Consider the following 19,116-nt stretch of genomic DNA (forward strand, 5'->3'; position numbering starts at 1 on the left):
CTAGGTGTGTTTACTAGTCAGAAAACCCTGTCTTCTTCAGGTAACAGGTTTGTTTTTTACCTGTGCATTATTAGAAATTATTATGATAGTGTAGTTATTATATAATATCGCCACAAACTTCTGACAAAGTACCAGGAATTGTTAAACTGTTGTAAGATAGCCCAATCCCATCGTTTTTTGAATGATGTACATTTGTAGAATAAACTTGTCAATGATTAATGTGTGACGGCTCTAGTCATTGACTGAGACCCAGCCATTCTGTTGATGGATGCCACTAACTATAATGTCACTAGGTCAGGATCTAAGAATTCAGGGCCTATGTAACATACATGAATATATTTCTCATAAAAAACACAACTCGAAATACCAAACACCAAGATTTTTGTTTATTTCATAGTTTATATACTAGTATCCCATGCATTTGAAAACAACACAATTAAACGCAAGATTAATTAATGACTATAGCATACTCAATTTCTTTCAGACAAATGTAAAATAGTTTCTTCACGCATTCCATTTTTATTCAACCGTTTGAAAAAGCACATATATTGTATACATTTGACTTGATTCAAGCTATGAGCTAATCTAGCAGTAGTGTTTGATAGAATGGTTGCTATGGAGATTCGGATGACTTCTGCGCATGATCATCCCTCTGGGAGTCGAATGAGCTGCTGAGTGGATCTCTGTCCTCCTCATCCTCCTCCTCCACAATGACCCTGACCTTGGGTTTGCTGGCCGGGAACTTCTCATTGTCGTATTGACTGGACAGCAGGAACCCCCGCGCCTTTAGGAGTGAGGCATTCATGGCGAACACGTTGTCATAGAGGAGTCCGGCCACCAGCCCCCCGAGCAGCGGCCCCAACCAGTATACCTGATATAACAACACGATTCTTGCATTATCTGAAGAAATTATCATGTTAATACTGAAACAATGGTGTGGCAAAATATCTACCAAAATATAGATTATAAACAAAATACAGAGAACGGCATTTTTTGCCTGAACAAATTTATTGTCGGTTATCCCCCCCCCCCCCCCCTTTGCCCTATGTGCCTGCCCGTGTAACAAGGATTGAAAGATGGGTATTATCCCATCTTTTAAAGGTTAATTTTTTTCTTCTTTACATATTGAATATTGCAGCTGAATCATCATACTTTGGTAACTGCGTGTCAATATATATGGCAGGCCAAATACAAAAATGAGCTAATCATAATTTCACTATCGATAAACTAGGTTTAACAGTTGTAAAATAATAGTTTACGGACAAAAAAAACCCCTATAGTTAACGTGATCACCTATGTTTCAAAAGTGTAAAGCTATATATATTAACACTTAAAACACCTATTCGCGATTGCAAAAAATAGTTTATCTGATAAATATAGATTTACGATTGTGAAACTATGATTAACAACTCTTAACTTTAGTCAACAAATGTGAATTATAGTTTATATTGTTTACAGATGTTAATCTATATTTATCAGAGAAATCTTGTTAACAAATAAACTTAAACTGTAGTTTACAACCGTTAAATAAAGTTTTTTTTATGATGAAAGCAACTGAGTATTGTTAACAAATCGTTAACTATAGTTTACGGTTCGTTAACTATAGTTAACATTTAATTATAGTTTAGGGTTCGTAAACTACAGTTAACAGTCGATAAACCAAGTTTGTCGTATGTGAAACTTTAGTAAACGCCGTGATTCAATATTTACCTCTGTAAATGATAGTTTACGCGATCATCAATGTTTCAGAAGTGTAAACTATCATTTGCTAGTTAAAACAACTTGCGATAGCAAAACATAGTTTTTATCTGATAAATATAGATTTACGATTGTGAAACTATGATTAACAGCTCTTAACTATAGTAAAGCGTCAAAGGCCTTATAGGGCGAAAGATTTGACAGCCCACGATTGTAAACTCACTTATGTAATCGTTGTTTAAATAGATGTCACAAAAATTGATCTGATAAAATGTTTACACGGTATACTCAACTCACTTTGGAATGTCTTATTTGTTGGTTAAGCCAATATTAAGGTCATTAAACCACTATGTTTGACTAGACTACTTGATAAAGCATAAAGTAATGTTACAAGAATTGAACTATATAACCATATACGATTGCGATGCATGTAATTTATGTCTTCGTTTCAAGTTAAAAAGTACAAAATCAAGGTGACTGTCTGATACCTTGACACTTTCTGAAATAAGAAGATGGCTAATTAAACTGCAAAAATAACTAAATAAAAGTATAAAAAAGATGTAGCGATATGTTGGTACAAAAAATACGTGAATTAATGCATTAACAGAAGTAAACTGCGCAGTTTTAAGGGTTTCCCTCGCATCACTCGCCTCTAATGTACCTCAACAAGCGAGTTAATTACAATGCCTTACATAAAAGAATCACCAAAAATGCATTATAGGTGCATTAATCACAGGAATTGATCGACAGAATAAAATGCACACAATGTGTTACAATACAAATGCGTAGTAAGAAGGTTTTTGTATATCAATCAATTTTGAATTTAAAGATGCAGATGCATATCATTGCATAAATTATGCGGGGCTTCAAACGATATTTTTAAAATGCATGTTTATATTTGACACCTTTATTGCTTTAAGAATGAAATGCGTTTTTCTTTTCCAAGATGTTGAATTTAATTATCAATTACTAAGAGGAAACGAATAACAGCAATTTTGATTTATGGATAAAGATCTACTTGTTTGACTCCGTATTACTCTTTCAGATAACGTATCATGTAACTTTTTGTGCTCAAAAGGTAAAAGTCAAACCTCTTGTATAAACACCACGTGGGAATATGTGATGTTGCTTTGTTTCAGTTCTCCTTTTACTTACAGACCAACAAGGGACACTTTCGGAATAGGTCTATCTTATTACACCAATAATTCAGGGCCTAGTCGGAGATAAAAGGCCCCTGCCTCGATCTTGGGCTACAGGGAAAAACAATTGTGCAATGTGTCTCAAATTCTATTTCACCGCAATTTGGTCAAATTATCTACTGACTGTCAGTTCAGAGGCAGAATGATTCACGTGTTCACCTTTATAGATCTATATTAACGATGGAATCAACGCACGCTGCATCAATTAAAAGATTTAATTGCTTCCTCTGACTGATCTACGCCGCTGTGTTTCTGATTTACTGTCAAAAATGCAAGGATGCAACGACATGAAAGTCTCGTCTCATTTAATACGCATGTTTAAGGGCTTACATGTAACAAGGTTTTTCCTTGCGTAAACAAATGCTATCCTGAATATGGTGAAGAGAAGTGAAAAAAAGTTCAAACTCAGGAAAGCCCGAGAACTTAGTACGATTGACTCAATGATACAATTGTTCCATCATCGAATATTCTCTCTATCTTTTTGCAAATATCTTTAGTTAACACTCTAGCAGCTTTGCTCTTTTGCAAACTTTGTATATTTGCATCTTCGAGGAGAAACATGTTCTAAATACAGCGAAGTACATTAATTGAAGCGTTTAATAGGGAGTTACTCCAGAAAAGTTTCTACGTGATGTGTTTTGACTGACCTTTGTCCTATCAGATCGTAGCTGGGCGGAGTTAAGGCATTGCCGCTCGTGACTTGAATGAGAGAGAGAGAGAGAGAGAGTGAATTGAGTAAATTGTAAGTGTTGCCGATGAAGGAATAATCATTAGTTATAAACTTGCAAACAAATTAATTAAGGTCTGTATATAAAAATTACATGTATATCCTATATTGGTATAACTTTAAAGCGTTTTAAAGAACGACTGTGAAAATTTCTTTGGCCGCGCGCGTCGACAACATGTACATGGATAAGAATGACGTAGCTAACCAACTAAATTTCCTGGCATGGAGTCCGAGGATACGGGCATTAAATATTTTGAAATGCGAACGAATGATCACTTATGAACATGATGAATTTAGATGTAGTCTAAAGGAAAGGTAACGCAGGCGGATGCTTAGTGGAAAAATGAAACGATGGCGGACAAATTCGTCCTAAGGTAAAGAATGTTTCACACTGAGTAACCATGAAGAAAGTTTTTATACAAAGTAAATTTACAACCTATGTTAAATTCCAGGAAGATTCGGCAAACTTTGATTTGATATTAACGGTAACACTTGACAGTTGTATTAAAAACAGTTTTATAAATACATTTGTACAGTCTTTGATGTTTGACATTACCTCATCCTATTACTGATCTATATATAGACATCGTTGTTCCCTGGTTAAAGAATTTCAAAACACTTCAAAGTTTCATAAATTTATAAGATATACTAGACCGTGATTTGTCATTTTGTAGGATAACTATTGTTAGATAGTTCGCTCATCTGCGTCATCTATAATTTACTCCATTAACCAGTTAACTCTCTCTCTCTTTTTCTCTCTCAAATTAAGTCACGAGCGGTAATGTCTCAACTCCGCCTTCTACAATCTGATTGGACAAATGTCAGTCAAAACATTACGTAACAACTTTTCTGGAGTAAATGCCCATTAAACGCTTTAATGTACCTTGCTGTATACTAATATAGGATATACATGTAATTTTTATATACAGACCTTAATTAATTTGTTTGCAAGTTTATAATTAATTCTTAATTAATGATTACTTCTTCATCGGCACCACTTATAATTTACTCAATTCTCTCTCTCTCTCTCTCTCTCATTCAAGTCACGAGCGACAATGTTTTAACTCCGCCCAGCTACGATCTGATTGGACAAAATAGTCAGTCAAAATATTACGTAGAAACTTTTCTGGAGTTAACTCCTTAATTAAACGCTTCGATGTACTTCGCTATATTACTGATCTAAATCTAGACATCGTTGTTCTCTCGTTAAGAATTTCAAAACACTTCAAAGTTACATAAATTTATAAGATATACTAGACCGTGATTTGTCATTTTGTAGGATAACTATTGTTAGATAGTTCGCTCATCTGCGTCATCTATAATTTACTCCATTAACCAGTTAACTCTCTCTCTCTCTTTTTCTCTCTCAAATTAAGTCACGAGCGGTAATGTCTCAACTCCGCCTTCTACAATCTGATTGGACAAATGTCAGTCAAAACATTACGTAACAACTTTTCTGGAGTAAATGCCTATTAAACGCTTTAATATCAACAATAGTTATAAAATGACAAATCAAGGTCTAGTATATCTTATAAATTTATAAAACTTTGAAGTGTTTTGAAATTCTTTAACCAGGGAACAACGATATCTATATATAGATAATGGGATGAGGTAATGTGTAAGAAACTGTTTTTAATACAAGTGTTACCGTTAGTATTCTAATCAAAGTTTGCCGAATCTTCCTGGAATTAAACATAGGTTGCAAATTTACTTTGTATAAAAACTTTCTTCATGGTTACTCAGTGTGAAACATTCTTTACCTTAGGACGAATTTGTCCGCCATTGTTTTATTTTTCCACTACGCATCCGCCTGTGTTGCCTTTCCTTTACACTACATCTAAATTCATCATGTTCATAAGTGATTATTCGTTCGCATTTCAAAATATTTAATGTCCGTATTCTCGGACTCCATGCTAGGAAATTTAGTTGGATATAAGCTACGTCATTCTTATCCATGTACATGTTGTCGACGCGCGCGGCCAAAGACATTTTCACAATCGTTTTTTAAAACGCTAAAGTTATACCAATATAGAATATACATGTTATTTTTATATACAGATCTTAATTAATTTGTTTGCAAGTTTATAATATTGATTATTTCTTCATCGGCACCCCTTATAATTTACTCAATTCACTCTCTCGCTCTCTCTCAAGTCACGAGCGGCAATGTCTTAACTCCGCCCAGCTACGATCTGATTGGACAAAGGTCAGTCAAAACATTACGTAGAAACTTTTCTTGAGTTAACCCCTATTAAACGCTTCAATGTACTTTGCTGTAACTATTGTTGATAGATAGTTCGCTCATCTGCGTCATCTCTAATTAACTCCATTAACCAGTTAACTCTCTCTTTTTCTCTCTCTCAAATTAAGTCACGAGCGGTAATGTCTCAACTCCGCCTTCTACGATTTGATTGGACAAAGGTCAGTCAAAACATTACGTAACAACTTTTCTGGAGTTAAACGCTTCAATGTACTTTGCTGTAGAACACACGCAGAACAATAACAATTACAGCGAAAGGGATTAAGTATGAATATTCTAAAATCCTCACCTGATTCTGCCGTCTAATGTTTGGTCCAGATATGAAGTTGGTCACTCAATTTGAGTCCCCATTCTAAAACGATCACTTACCCATGGTCTTGCTATATAAGCTGTATGTAAATGTGACGTGATGACATATTCAATGGTCTAGCTAAATAAGCCGTATATAGATGTCACGTGATGACTTATCAAGTGGTCTACCTAGAAAAGCCGTACAATGTACAGATGTCGCATGATGACTTACTAGCAAGATAAGCCCGATATAGATGTCTTGTGGTGATTTACTAGCTAGATAAGCCCATATAGATGTCATGTGATGACTTATTAGATAGATAAGCCCATATAGATGTCATGTGATGACTTACTAGATAGATAAGCCCATATAGATGTCATGTGATGACTTACTAGATAGATTAGCCCCTTGTAGATGTCACATGATGACTTACTAGCTAGATAAGCCCGATATAGATGTCACTGGTTGACTTTCTAGCTAGATAAGCCCATATAGATGTCATGTGATGACTTACTAGCTAGATAAACCACATATAGATGTCACGTGATGACTTACAAGCTAGATAAGCCCCATATAGATGTCACGTGATGACTTCCTACCTAGATAAGCCCCATATAGATGTCACATAATGACTTAATTACTAGTTAGATTATTCCCATACACATGTCGCATGATGACTTACTAGCTAGATAATCCACATAATTTTATAGATGTCGCATGTTGACTTACTAGCTAGATGATCACCATGTAGATGTCACGTGACAACTTACTAGCTTGATTATCCTTATATTAATGTCACGTGATGACTTACTAGCTAGATAATCCTTATATTGATGTCATGTGATGACTTACCCAGTGGTACTCCCAGTAATTCATGATGACAGCGGGCCCAAAACTCCTGGCAGTATTCATGCTGGAGCCCGTGTACTGGATCTGCCGGGTACAAATATAATCAAATGAATAGCAATTTGATCAATCTTGGTACATTTCATAAATAGTAAAGTTTTTTCATTAGCGGATTTAAATGATAGTCGAAGATATCGAGAGAGAGAGAGATGAATGTAAATGTTTAGCAATCACTGAGAAGATATATACTCAGTATCTGCAAGGACACCTTCGTTCTCCCGCCCCAGAGTTACCCATGGTTTCTGATAACCCGTATGACAAAACGATAAGAGATATCGAACAACTGAATCATCAAAAATAAATGTTGTACTTTTGTCGGAATCCAACTCGGTAAATATTTGAGATACCGTGCACTGTATATATACCCTGTGTGGTATTCTTCTAACATGTAAAGTGTCTGCCCCCTTTTGTCGACGCACGTGTAAAAAATATATAGAATGTATAGGCCTGCATGTATTTGTAAACCTTTACGGGTTAGAATGAAAAAAATGCCGCAAAAGAATATGTTTACATTTTTCTCAATTGAGTCATTCCTGAAACTAAAGTATTTTAAAGTAATATCTAGTAAGTATCAATTGACGTGTTTTAAATATTACGTTTATCATCGTGTATTTCAAAATACATGCATCATTAACTTTCCATATTTATAGCTTTTAAAAAGAATTTTTAAAAAATTCAAAACAACAAACATCAGGTTATACATGTAAGGATTCCAGGTAAGTCTATTAGTGAACGTGTTCTACGTAAAGGTGTCGAAATCAAATCATATCCGTCATCCTTTTAAGACTAAGATTGCTTATATAACTTGCAGTTCATTAAGTTATGTAGTTTTGTGACGGATGGGGTTTTGGTATGTGCCTTAAACTCTCCGTGGGCGATCAGATGAATAATCAAAACAAAGATATTGTCATGTAACTGTAACACTTGATTGATAAAAACGCAATTCTAAATTGGAGGGGAAGAAAGTAAAAAAAAAAATTCTGTTGTATAAAAAATTTACACCACTTCCTCTTGTGCAATGACATCTTCAGAACAAGAAGAGGGACAGTTAACAGAAGTTTTACTGCGATGTTTATTTCCATGAATATAATGTTTATCAAATGAAATGGTCCTTTATATTAATATATCAAATACCACCCCCCCCACCCCAATAATGTATCATGGTGTCAAAGTGTCTCGCTAAATGTCAAAATGTCAAGCTTTAATTGCCTGTTGGATTATTTCTTTATCTGAGTTATTTGGAAACTGTTTCAGTTTTCACTACTGGATTGGAACTTTAAGAGGGGCAATCTGAATGTTGAATGTTGACCCCCTCCACAGATAACCTGGTTTATATATCACATCAAAGACAGAATCGGAGGCACGGTGACCCAGGGGGACTCTTCTTTATATACGGTAGCAGGGTACGACTTTCATTGTCAACCGATATCTGTCAAGTTCGATTTTTAACAATTTCCGAACACCTAACGAGTGATGCTGTGAGTTTTGTTTATAGAATAATGGGAATTGTTCCGAAAATCTACTGCAACAAATCTCATAATTATACTTTAAAATCTCTAGTGGAGATAATTTTGAATAGAAAAATTTATCTTTAGAAAAGAATACATAGTTTCATTTCTACGTTTAGCTTCATAAGATTTATGTACCACTGATGTAAAACGCTTGAAACTTACTGCAAATAAATGGCACATTGTGACAGAGAGACCGATAGACAGCGGGAACGACCCGTTCAAGTCCTTCCTTTTCTTGTCACAGGACGCAAACACCGTCAGGACCAATATCAGGGTGATGAAAAACTCCACTCCAAAGGCCTGGGCCCCCGTCAGCTCAGGGTTCACCATGGTCAGCCCCAGGGAGCCCCTGTGGCGGTGGCTGGCGGGGGTCAGCCCGTAAAGAATGGCGGCGCCAATGATGGCACCAATACACTGGCTCAGCAGGTAGAAGATGGCGCGCGCCAAACTGATGCTCCTGGTGACGAAGAACCCGACGGTCACCGCGGGGTTGATGTGGCCCCCGCTCACGTGACCAATGATCCATACGGCGGTCGCCACACTGAGTCCGAAACACAGAGCGATTTGCACCAACTTTCCATCATCGTCCCAAGTTACCACGGACCCGCATCCAACCATGGTCAGGATGAGGGTCCCCAAAAGTTCCGCACCCACGGCGCGCCAAAACCTAAGGGAGCGAATGTCATCTAGACTGGTTGCCATTCTGGCCTTGCAGAGTCTCCGAGCGCACCCTGACTGTCCAGAACCACTGCCTGAGTACTTAGTATCTCTGTTCATAAGCCGGGGAGGGGCTTCACTTATTACAGAACGCTAAGACTGAAGGAGTTGCATTAGGTTCCCTGACTGCGGACTATTTATCCTTTAAGAGTATTGTAAAAATCCGACATTCCAGATCCGTGTTCTCGCTCCCCCTTCAGATGGTCACCTTTACTACAGGTAAATCAGTATAGATATCAAACTACCCTGATCCCACGATAAACGGACGCGTCACGTGCAATAGGTGTATTCTGTACAGTCCTGGAAGATAGATGATCACTTGGCGTAATCCTCACCTTTATATAGAAGTAGTAAAGCGGTCGACACCACGCTCCGGTGAGGATAACACCGATCAAACAAATATTATAAATTGCCAAGACAAAAAACTAGTCCAATGGGGACTCATAGATGAGGTTTCGCTCTAATAATGATTATATTTAGTTTATAGAATTATAAATACACGAACACATGAACATGTATGGAGGTATTTGTTGGAGTATGGGATTAGCTCATTAACTAATGGTCAGTATTCGGACGCTCATAATGAAAACAGGAATCGGACTTCGAGGAGGGACAGTTCCCTTTATTGTATTCCAAACGTTAGGGAAACATGAAGAACAGAATAAACCCAACATCGGGGGGTTACAAGTACAGTAATATTACAGTAATATTACCAAGCATTCAGTATGGGATTGATTCGGTGTGTTTGATGTTAAGGATACTTATTTAGAGTAGACTTGTTTGCAGTGCATGCATGAGAAACCGATTTTTTTTTTGTAGTTTTATGTCAACAACACCCGGAGATAGGACAGAAATATGCCATTATATATATCTTATGTAATATTTCACCTAGGTGCATTCTAAGGTAGTGTAAAAACTTCTCTCTACCTGTGAAGTCAGTCCAAACTACTGTTCAGAGAAAATCATGAACATTTTTTATTCATTGATAAAAACGGATGATAGATGGCTTATAAAATTGATACATTTGAATAAATTAATAATATCATAAAATAGAGGGATGTTTTATTGACACATAATTTATACTATTCAACAATAAATGGTATATAAAAGAGAAAGTGGGTTTTATGTGGAGTAATAAGTCGTGATTTTGTAGTTATAAATTCAAGAAAGTAAAAAAAGGGGGTGACACTTTTATGATTCAAAGGCCTTTGATGGTGAGGTAGACAGATAGGATTGTATGAAATATAATTTTAAAAAGCAAATACATATGAACATGCAAAAGGGGACTATAAAATGATTGGACACTTATTGATCAGGTCTTTGGGTAGGTAACTGAGATTGTTGTTTCTCCGGTCTTTGCTGATAGGTTTTGTCAGCTTATTCTGAGGTTATTCATCGCAATCATTTTACCTTAATCCTTTCTCAATGATCCTTAAACTCAGCTTCATTTGAAATCAATTTCACACAGATAAATCAACCCAAAATTCCAAGTCCTCTTGATAAATGGTCTCCTAGACTTCCAAGACAGTCTCTCGATTTATTACCCCCCCCCCCAAAAAAAAAATACCAAATTTATGGTCCTTCTCTCTAGCGAAAACATTCCTTGTATTACTGTACTATTTTTCGAATAAGACACGGACCTCTTGATCCATGCCCATCTATGTATCTTCAGATGATAAAAATAGTGCCTGTTTTGGAGGGTATCCGTTGGAATTGCCAGAGAAAACCATTGTCAAGCGGAGGGTGACAATGTTTTCGAGGGGTGTTAATTTGAACGGTTACCATAAAAAACAGGCACTATTTATTTTATTATACTGAATATCTTAATTTAATAGAAAATTTTACTGCTTTTATTTAGAAATAACGTGAATTCTACGGCGAACCGAAGGCGCGTACTTTACGTGCATGTAACAATTCGTTGTGTTACCCGTTGCCAAGTGTGTTGCTAACGCTGAGGGTAATAGAACGGATTATCAACTGCGTCTAAACCAATCAAATTTCAGTATTTAAAATGAAAGTATAATAAAGCATATTATTATACTTTCATGTTAAATACTGAAATCTGATTGTATTAGACGCACTTAATAATTCGTTCTATTACCCTCAGCGTTAGCAACATCCTTGGCAACGGGTAACACAACGAATTGTTACATGCGCGTAAATTATGCGCGTACGGTTCGCCATAAAATTCAAGTTATTTCTATATAAAAGCAGTAAAGTTTTCTTTGAAATTAAGACATTCAGTATAGTAAAATGAATAGTGCCTGTTTGGGAGGGTAAGAGTTGAAATTAACACCCCTCAAAAACCATTGTCAACCTTCGCTTCGCGTCGGTTGACAATGGTTTTCTCGGGGTGTCAATTTCAACTCTTACCCTCCCAAACAGGCACTATTTATATAATATAATATTCCTCTAACTTCACATTTGCCACTTCTGTCACATAGTTGTACTTTTTGTGCCGTGCGGTAGTTGTACATGCAATCATCGCAATCAGAGCAATGGCAGTTCCTATAGCCACGTACACCAATATCACTGTTCATTGGCCGTCAAGTTAGATCGACCAGACGGTATTTTTGTCAATGGAAATGTTTATTTTATTTCATTACGCTCACATTTGAACGAACGTATTGTCTGATTGTCTTAAGCATTTTGTTACATTAAATATTTGTAGATTTACTAAACCAAAATCAGTCAGTAAATACTCATCTTATTTTATTTGAAGAGCTGCGTAATTAAAAGACACTTTAACGACTCGGAGGCTCTTTGATGAACAAAGTACATAATAAATGATTTTATTGCAAGCAGGTGAGGTGTCATTAGGGACGACACGTTAAACCACCGTGCACTCTAGACATTTGACCCTTTTTGTAGGACATGCAAGTTTGACATAACGGAATTTTAAAAACAGAAAGTGTGCATGTTCTCTAAAAGTTTTACTGCGACGTTTCACTTTTTTCCGAAAACTATGACATCTATACCTTTTTCGGTGTTTTTTTTCTTTCTTAACCTTCCTTTTTGTGGTCATTGTCTAGAGTATGCATACGTCTCGTGTCTTGATTTCGTAAAAAGTAAACAAGAAATCATATTGACGTAAGCGTCAAATGGGCCGCAAAAATATAATTGTTTTATGAATCATTGGTCGTTTACATAAAAACACACCACAAAGAAGAAAATAAAAGTTGGTTGTACTAATTTTTATGGTAAATTTTAATATACTTTCAGCAGCTTGTTTTGAAGTTTAACATTTTACTATTATCATAAAGAATCGAGTTCGTTACTGAAAGCATTCCTAACGGTAATTGTATGATCATTGCGATAGTATGAAGTAATAATTTGATTTGTACATTACTCTAATACAAAGTTCAACTCATCATTTTTCTCTTGGAGATTATGTATTTCAAACCATTTTGGTTTTTTGTTGTTGCATTGTATTGAATTAAAACTTGATGCATTAGTTTTGGACCACATCATGAAGAAAAAATATATCATTTACATAAAATTTAATGACATTCAGGTCTTTAGTATTTCAGGTCTTTAGTATGTCCCGCATACCTATCCCGATGCCATTCTCTCACCCAGAGGTCGTGTTACACAAGCTCCGCTTACAGCTTGTGTAGCAGGACCTCTGGTGAGAGAATGATCCCAATGCATTGTTTTGAAAAGAATGAAGAACTCCGAATCTTTCCGAATAGATTATAGTCTCGATAAAAACGCACCAAGCACGATAGTCTACTAAGTATGATCTATTTTTCATTTACGAGTAAAACAAAAAATATGTGATAATTTTTAAAAGGCATAACACATATTTTTACATGCAATTTTTTTTTAATTCATAAAAAGAAGCATAATATTAATTCTATTAAATAAGAAGTATCCCACAGAAACGCAGTAACAATATCTAAATAACGGACCGCCGGTAATGATCTCATTACTTTTTTTTTTTTTTTTTTTTTTTTTTTTTTAATAACGCAGAATGCCTAAGGGCTACATCACTCACCTGAGCAACAAAGTCCAATTTTCGTTCAAGTAACAAATTCGTTTTACAGTATGTTTATTAAGAATATCAGGTTGCGGTTGTAAAGAACAGGGGCGTACAAGGCGTTGCTTATCCCCCACTCGGAGCAATGAAGACGAAAGAATTTCAATTCAAGTTAGAATCTTAATTTTTGACTTATATGTATTGATTTCATGATAAATTTCACGATGTAAGTCAATAGTGTGCGTTCATTCTATAAACACGACATGTATTGGTTTCCAAATTAAGCTGCACATCATTTTTTGCCTAAATCTTGGATCATTCACCGTTTTTAATTGCAAAATTAGGTATAAATAGGTCCTGACTCCATCCTAAAAGTACTTTTATTTAAAGAATAAGTTTGTTTTGGTTTTTATTATTGATTTATTAAAATGGAGTATAGACCCATAAGGGGTCAAATTTTTGATTTTCACCTGAAACGTATTCCTTTATTAATTATTGTTAAAGAGTTAAATTTATTCACACGTACTCTAATGTAGCTGCAGAACTGTAGCTCTCCGGGAAAAACATATTGACAGACCGGAGAGCTACAGGGCCACCCATTGAAAAAGTTGTATATTTATTGCGGAGTAAAACGTGCGCTAGTTTTGGACTGATTTACCTTATTTATACGCAGATTCAATGAAAACAATAAGTACCATTAAATTCTTCATGTAATTTGGTTTCGCCTCTTTATTTGCCTCAGACTTTCTACGAAACACGCTACCGACCTCGGAAAATCAAGTATGTTGAATTTACATCGAGATCGAGAGTCGCCATTTTTACATGTAAACAAAGTGCACCACATGAATTTACGGGACTGGTGATGGTGTTAAAAAGACTATCCGAGGCAAGTGAAGAGACGATATCAGTAGTAAATTGCATGAAGAATTTAATGGTACTAATTGTTTTCACAGAATTTGCGTATAAATAAGGTAAATTAGTCGAAAACTAGCGCACGTTTTTCTGCGCAATAAATATACAATTTTTTCAATGGGTGGCCCTGTAACTCTCCGGTCTGTCAATATTTTTTTCCCGGAGAGCTACAGTTCTGCAGCTAACTCGAATGTGTCAAGTAGCTCACTGTGATAGGCGGAGGCTCGTAGTCCATCCTTCTCCATGGAGAGGGTGTTCGAATCGGATAGACGGCGTTTTATTTTTAATTCATTGGCCTTTAAGTAAAACGTGTTTTGCTTTTTTATTGATTATGAGAAAAGTATCTAATACCATTTATATAATGACAACAATTATGTAATGTTCATGTTCTGTACATACAATGTAGGATAAAAATAGCGCTAGCACAGATATGATATCATGCTGTAAAGCTTAGAAAGTATCAAACAAAACAAAGGAGATAAGTACCAAGTGCATGTCAGGCACGTAGCATCGTTTTTGAAAGTGGGGGGGGGGGGGGGGGCAGACCCATCCAAAAAATCTTGACAAGCAAAAAAAAAAACAATAAAAATAAAAAATTTAAAGTTTCCATAAATCTTCAAAATCCTAATCCGTGGGGGGGGGGGGGGGGGGGGGGGGGGGTAGACTCAACTTTACTTAAAAAAAAAAATTCCCTACCAAAAATTTTTCCCTTCAAATCATGAAATTCCTAATCCGGTGGGGGGGGGGGGGGGGGGTTACCTTCAATTTGACTACTCATTTCCTAATTTTCATATCAATTTTTTACTAACTTCCAAAAAAGTGGGGGGGCCAACTTCATTATAATTCATTTTTTTATATGTAAATTTTAAAAAATTTGTTGCTGCGAGAAAAAGTGGGGGGGCCAGGCCCCCCCTGATGCTACGTGCCTGCATGTATTATTGTATATTATTTATTTGTCAGAGAATGCAGTTCTATATTATAAATGTACATGTTCTGATGCACAGTTTCAAATGTAAAGATTTTTTATATGATCATAAGCCATATCAAAATCCTGGGTAGGGGGGATTTGCCAGGCCTTGTACGCTCTTGTCCTTTTCAAATATATATGAAAGTTGAATATATTATAATTTTTTTATGTATTGTAACTTCATGTAATAATTAAAGTTTTTGAGCTTTCACCTAAAAACAGTGGGACAGTTCATAAAAGTACAATGGGTTTATATGTGCACATAAACTCAATTCGTCGTGTACAATTCCTGTTCACATCTCCAGTTCAGATAGAGATCAAGTATCTCCGATAACGTGCAATATATTACAAACACAACTATCCAGTATGTATGTAGAACTATTTACTTACACATAAATATAATTTAAGATAAAACACTCAAGATATCCTGTATTCAAACACTGACAATGCAAAGAAATATGTATTACATAACAGTAATTACAATAACTATATGAACCCTTTCCGCCATTTTGTTGTTATCTGTGTGCGGTATCATCTATCACATATACAGCGTGTGATACAGATACTGCTCCTATGGACACTGTATCAGCTGACCTGGTCCAAGGACAGAGAAGACAACACTCGTATACAGTACGGTATGGAAATAAACATCCAGAAGATCTTTGGAGTAAAACGAGGCTCTAATGGCGCCTCGCCCTGGATAACGAGTGTCGTCTGTCTCCCTGACGACAGGATCATTCTGGCCGACAGCGGCAATCCCAGAATCCTCTTGTACGACCAAGAAGGGAACCTCCTCAACGAAATTTCTTTACACGGAAAACCACGTGATATGGTTCTCCTTGACGACAACCAACTTGTGATGACGTTTCCTAATCTACTCATGATACAGTTCCTTCACCTGGAGGAGTTAAAAGTGACGAAGACTGCCCATATTGGTTACGAATGTTTTGGAATCACTCGAGTGGGAGACAAACTGATCGTGACGTGTGGTACCCACTTAGCCACCCTGGATATCGAAGGCAACCTCCTTGGCACAACCCCCACACGGAACCGTTCGGCGAGGTACATTTGCTCCGACGACAGACACAACATATACTTTACCGGCTGGGAGTTTGACGCCATTCATTGCATTTCCTCCTCCGGGGCGTATTCCATCATCCCCGCCGACTCCTCGTTGAAGTACTGTCGGGCGTTGGTTGTCCACGACGATAGCTTACTGGTGGTCGGTCGCTGGTCTCATAACATCTGTCGATTTACGCTGGATGGCGAGCAAAGGGAGGCGATCGTAACCAAAGCTGACGGCCTGGACGTACCAATAGCGCTAGCACTGTCTGCGAACAAACCCAACACATTCCTAATTACCAATAATAATGGAAGGTCTGTTGTGATCTGTGAAATGGTGGACCCCTCCGATAAAGAAGAAAAGGGGACCATTGATGAAATGTGTGAAGAGCAAGCAGAGAAAAAAGAGGAAGACATTAAAAACTCCTTGTAGGAAAATACATGTAGCTATCTCTACAAAACGAACGTTTCCCCGAATTTAGGTGGACTTCAAAGACCGGTCCCCCGGGTTTAGGCGGACTCCAGAGCGGGCTTGTCCGGTGTTGTGTTGACTTCCTCCACCTCCTCCTGAATAATCTTGATGGTGGTCTTTTTGGCGAGGTAACTGTCGTGCTCGTATTCGCTGGCCAGGAGGAATGCGCGTGCTTTTTCAAGGGAGGCGTTGAGCGCAAAGGCGTTATCATAGACCAGTCCTCCCAGCGTGGCTCCAATGAACGGCCCCAACCAGTAAATCTTAAACACAATAAAATGTGGTAACTGTTTTGTAAATAAATTATGTTTATAAAAGGTTTTTTTCTCTCATTGCCTATTGCTTACTCTAATGATAACATTTACAATGATATCAAGTTACCCATTACATGTAGATCTACCTTAGAATTAGAAATATAATATACTTGACCATGAACTATTATTTAAAAGAGAAATAAATCCAAATAGTTTTAAAATTGAACATTTTCCCTATATCTTCACTATTTTTGTCAATGAGATTATTCATAGACTAAAATAGCCACAACCCCCCAGCTTTTTGAAGAAAAAAAACTGCTTCAAAACACTGTATTTGCATAGCATTCCAGAACTGAACATGATATCTGAACCGTAAAATATTAATGTATATAAATAGCGACATCGTATAAGTACAATGTATATACTACTATATATTACATTATATAGCTATATACTGACCCAGTGATCGCTCCATTCGCCGTCCATGGCTGCTGCCCCAAAACTTCTGGCGGTGTTCAGACTCGCTCCTGTGTAGCTGTACTACAATAAAACAACGTAATGGTACACTATATAAATCTAATTAATCTACGATAGTTCCCTTCCTGTTTCACGGATGTTTCTACATTAATGAGTTTCAAAGATGAATAAATGATGACGTTGATCAACTTACAGCAAACAGATGACTGGCAGCGATAGCCAGCCCGAGGGTGAGGGGGAAGGACCCACTCAGATCCTTACGCTTCTTGTCGTACGTGGCAAAATAGGTCAGGACGACGAAGAACGTGATGAACAGCTCCACACCGAACCCCTGCCCACTGGTTACCTCTGGGTGGAGAGCCGTGGCGGCCCCGCCCCGGGTGGAGGGGGTGAGACCCTTAAGGATCCCGGCCCCGATCAGCGCCCCGATCATTTGCGCCACGATGTACAGGACAGTTCGCGCCAAACTGACGCGCCTTGTCACAAAGTGAGCGAACGTGATGGAGGGGTTAATGTGACCGCCACTCACGTGATAGAAAGTCCAGATCATGGTGGCGTAGGCAAGTCCAAAACACAGAGATACCCGGACCACCTTGTTCTCTGTGTCCCAGTCCACACACGACCCGCACCCCACGAGGATCAGAAATAGGGACCCCAAGCACTCCGCCGCCACCGCCTTCCAGAAGCGGAGGGAGCGGAGGTCATCAATACTGGTCAGCATTCTACAGCGGTGTTTCCAGTCGCGGTCCGACACGTGCTTCTTAGCGCTGTTCCTTGCGGCAGACCTTTCCATGAAGCCAGGGGGAAACTAGGACCAAAGATACGGAGTGCAGCAAATTAACATGTGAACTGTTTTTGTGTGTGCACGCGGTGATCATTATGAAGAAGAACTGTAGAAATATGCAATGGAGGTCGACAGAGAGAGGCGCTGCGCCCGGGGCAGCACTTTGTGTGTATTTATCGACTGTAAACGTGACTGTCCTGGGTACTGAGCCTGACTCTGACACGCGAGCCTGTTTCTAACTACAACACGGAACAGCGAGATCCACAGTCCTACATCAGAGAGACAGTGGGCAGTCGATGGAGGCTGGAAATAACAACACACGCTGCGGCGGGTCCCTGGGAACAGGCATTAGATTAATCAAACTGATAGACAGTCCCTGAGAGGGCCGCTAATGGCGTTATAATTAGAGACCGGGACAAAAAAGAACAGCGAGTATCAACAAATATTAATTTCATAATGTACAGAATCTTTGATTCATAGTAAGGGGGTTATATAGAGAGTGTATATTTCATCCATCATACCCTTACACTAGTACAATTCATAATACTAGGGTATCATAGAAATGGACTGTTCTACTCTTCGCGTTAAAGTATTGCCCCCAAGAGACACCTTTACGTTGCAATTACGGTTTTTGTGTGAAAGGTCTAAGTCGACGTAGAAGTATTTTACAATAACAATTTGTCAGAAAACAATAATAATATACTTAACATACCCTCTCTAATACACGCACTCAATACGTGGTCAATGAACATCCCTAATTATTCGTGGAATACCGTTATAACATTGTTACGTGTTAGAAATATATATAGCGCCTTCTTCACCGTTTATCCGACCCTAATGCCCCTCCCCCCTCCCGTACCCTGAAAAAACATAACTTTTATTCTGTCTGAAGATTTTAAGTG

At 37.5% G+C, this 19,116-nt stretch overlaps 2 protein-coding genes across 2 annotated transcripts; both read right to left on the reverse strand.

Annotated features, from left to right (window-relative positions):
* Positions 1–380: 380 nt before the first annotated feature.
* Positions 381–9,669, reverse strand: LOC105336510 (aquaporin-5). The gene is made up of 3 exons (XM_011440855.4): positions 8,756–9,669; positions 7,029–7,109; positions 381–871 (listed from the first exon to the last, which is right to left on the reverse strand). The coding sequence occupies exons 1-3, from the start codon at positions 9,368–9,370 to the stop codon at positions 614–616; spliced, it is 954 nt and encodes a 317-aa protein (XP_011439157.3). The 5' UTR covers positions 9,371–9,669; the 3' UTR covers positions 381–613.
* A 5,864-nt stretch (positions 9,670–15,533) lies between these two features.
* LOC105336511 (aquaporin-5) lies at positions 15,534–18,847 on the reverse strand. Its single transcript, XM_011440856.4, has 3 exons — positions 17,624–18,847; positions 17,413–17,493; positions 15,534–16,962 (listed from the first exon to the last, which is right to left on the reverse strand). Exons 1-3 carry the CDS (start codon positions 18,221–18,223, stop codon positions 16,741–16,743), a joined length of 903 nt encoding a protein of 300 aa, XP_011439158.3. The 5' UTR covers positions 18,224–18,847; the 3' UTR covers positions 15,534–16,740.
* Between the last annotated feature and the right edge of the window lie 269 nt (positions 18,848–19,116).

The sequence above is a fragment of the Magallana gigas genome, chromosome 3, assembly GCF_963853765.1.
Source record: "Magallana gigas chromosome 3, xbMagGiga1.1, whole genome shotgun sequence".
Classification (NCBI taxonomy): Eukaryota; Metazoa; Mollusca; class Bivalvia; order Ostreida; family Ostreidae; genus Magallana; species Magallana gigas.

Excerpts from the sequence above, each read along its gene's own strand:
- LOC105336511 (XM_011440856.4), bottom strand. The coding sequence starts at position 18,223 with ATGGAAAGGTCTGCCGCAAGGAACAGCGCTAAGAAGCACGTGTCGGAC. Across the intron at positions 17,494-17,623 it reads CTGCCAGTCATCTGTTTGCT|TACAGCTACACAGGAGCGAG; the intron begins GTAAGTTGATCA and ends GTTTTATTGTAG. Across the intron at positions 16,963-17,412 it reads GCGAATGGAGCGATCACTGG|ATTTACTGGTTGGGGCCGTT; the intron begins GTCAGTATATAG and ends ATTGTGTTTAAG.
- LOC105336510 (XM_011440855.4), bottom strand. The coding sequence starts at position 9,370 with ATGAACAGAGATACTAAGTACTCAGGCAGTGGTTCTGGACAGTCAGGG. Across the intron at positions 7,110-8,755 it reads CAATGTGCCATTTATTTGCA|ATCCAGTACACGGGCTCCAG; the intron begins GTAAGTTTCAAG and ends TGTACCCGGCAG. Across the intron at positions 872-7,028 it reads ATTACTGGGAGTACCACTGG|GTATACTGGTTGGGGCCGCT; the intron begins GTAAGTCATCAC and ends TTGTTATATCAG.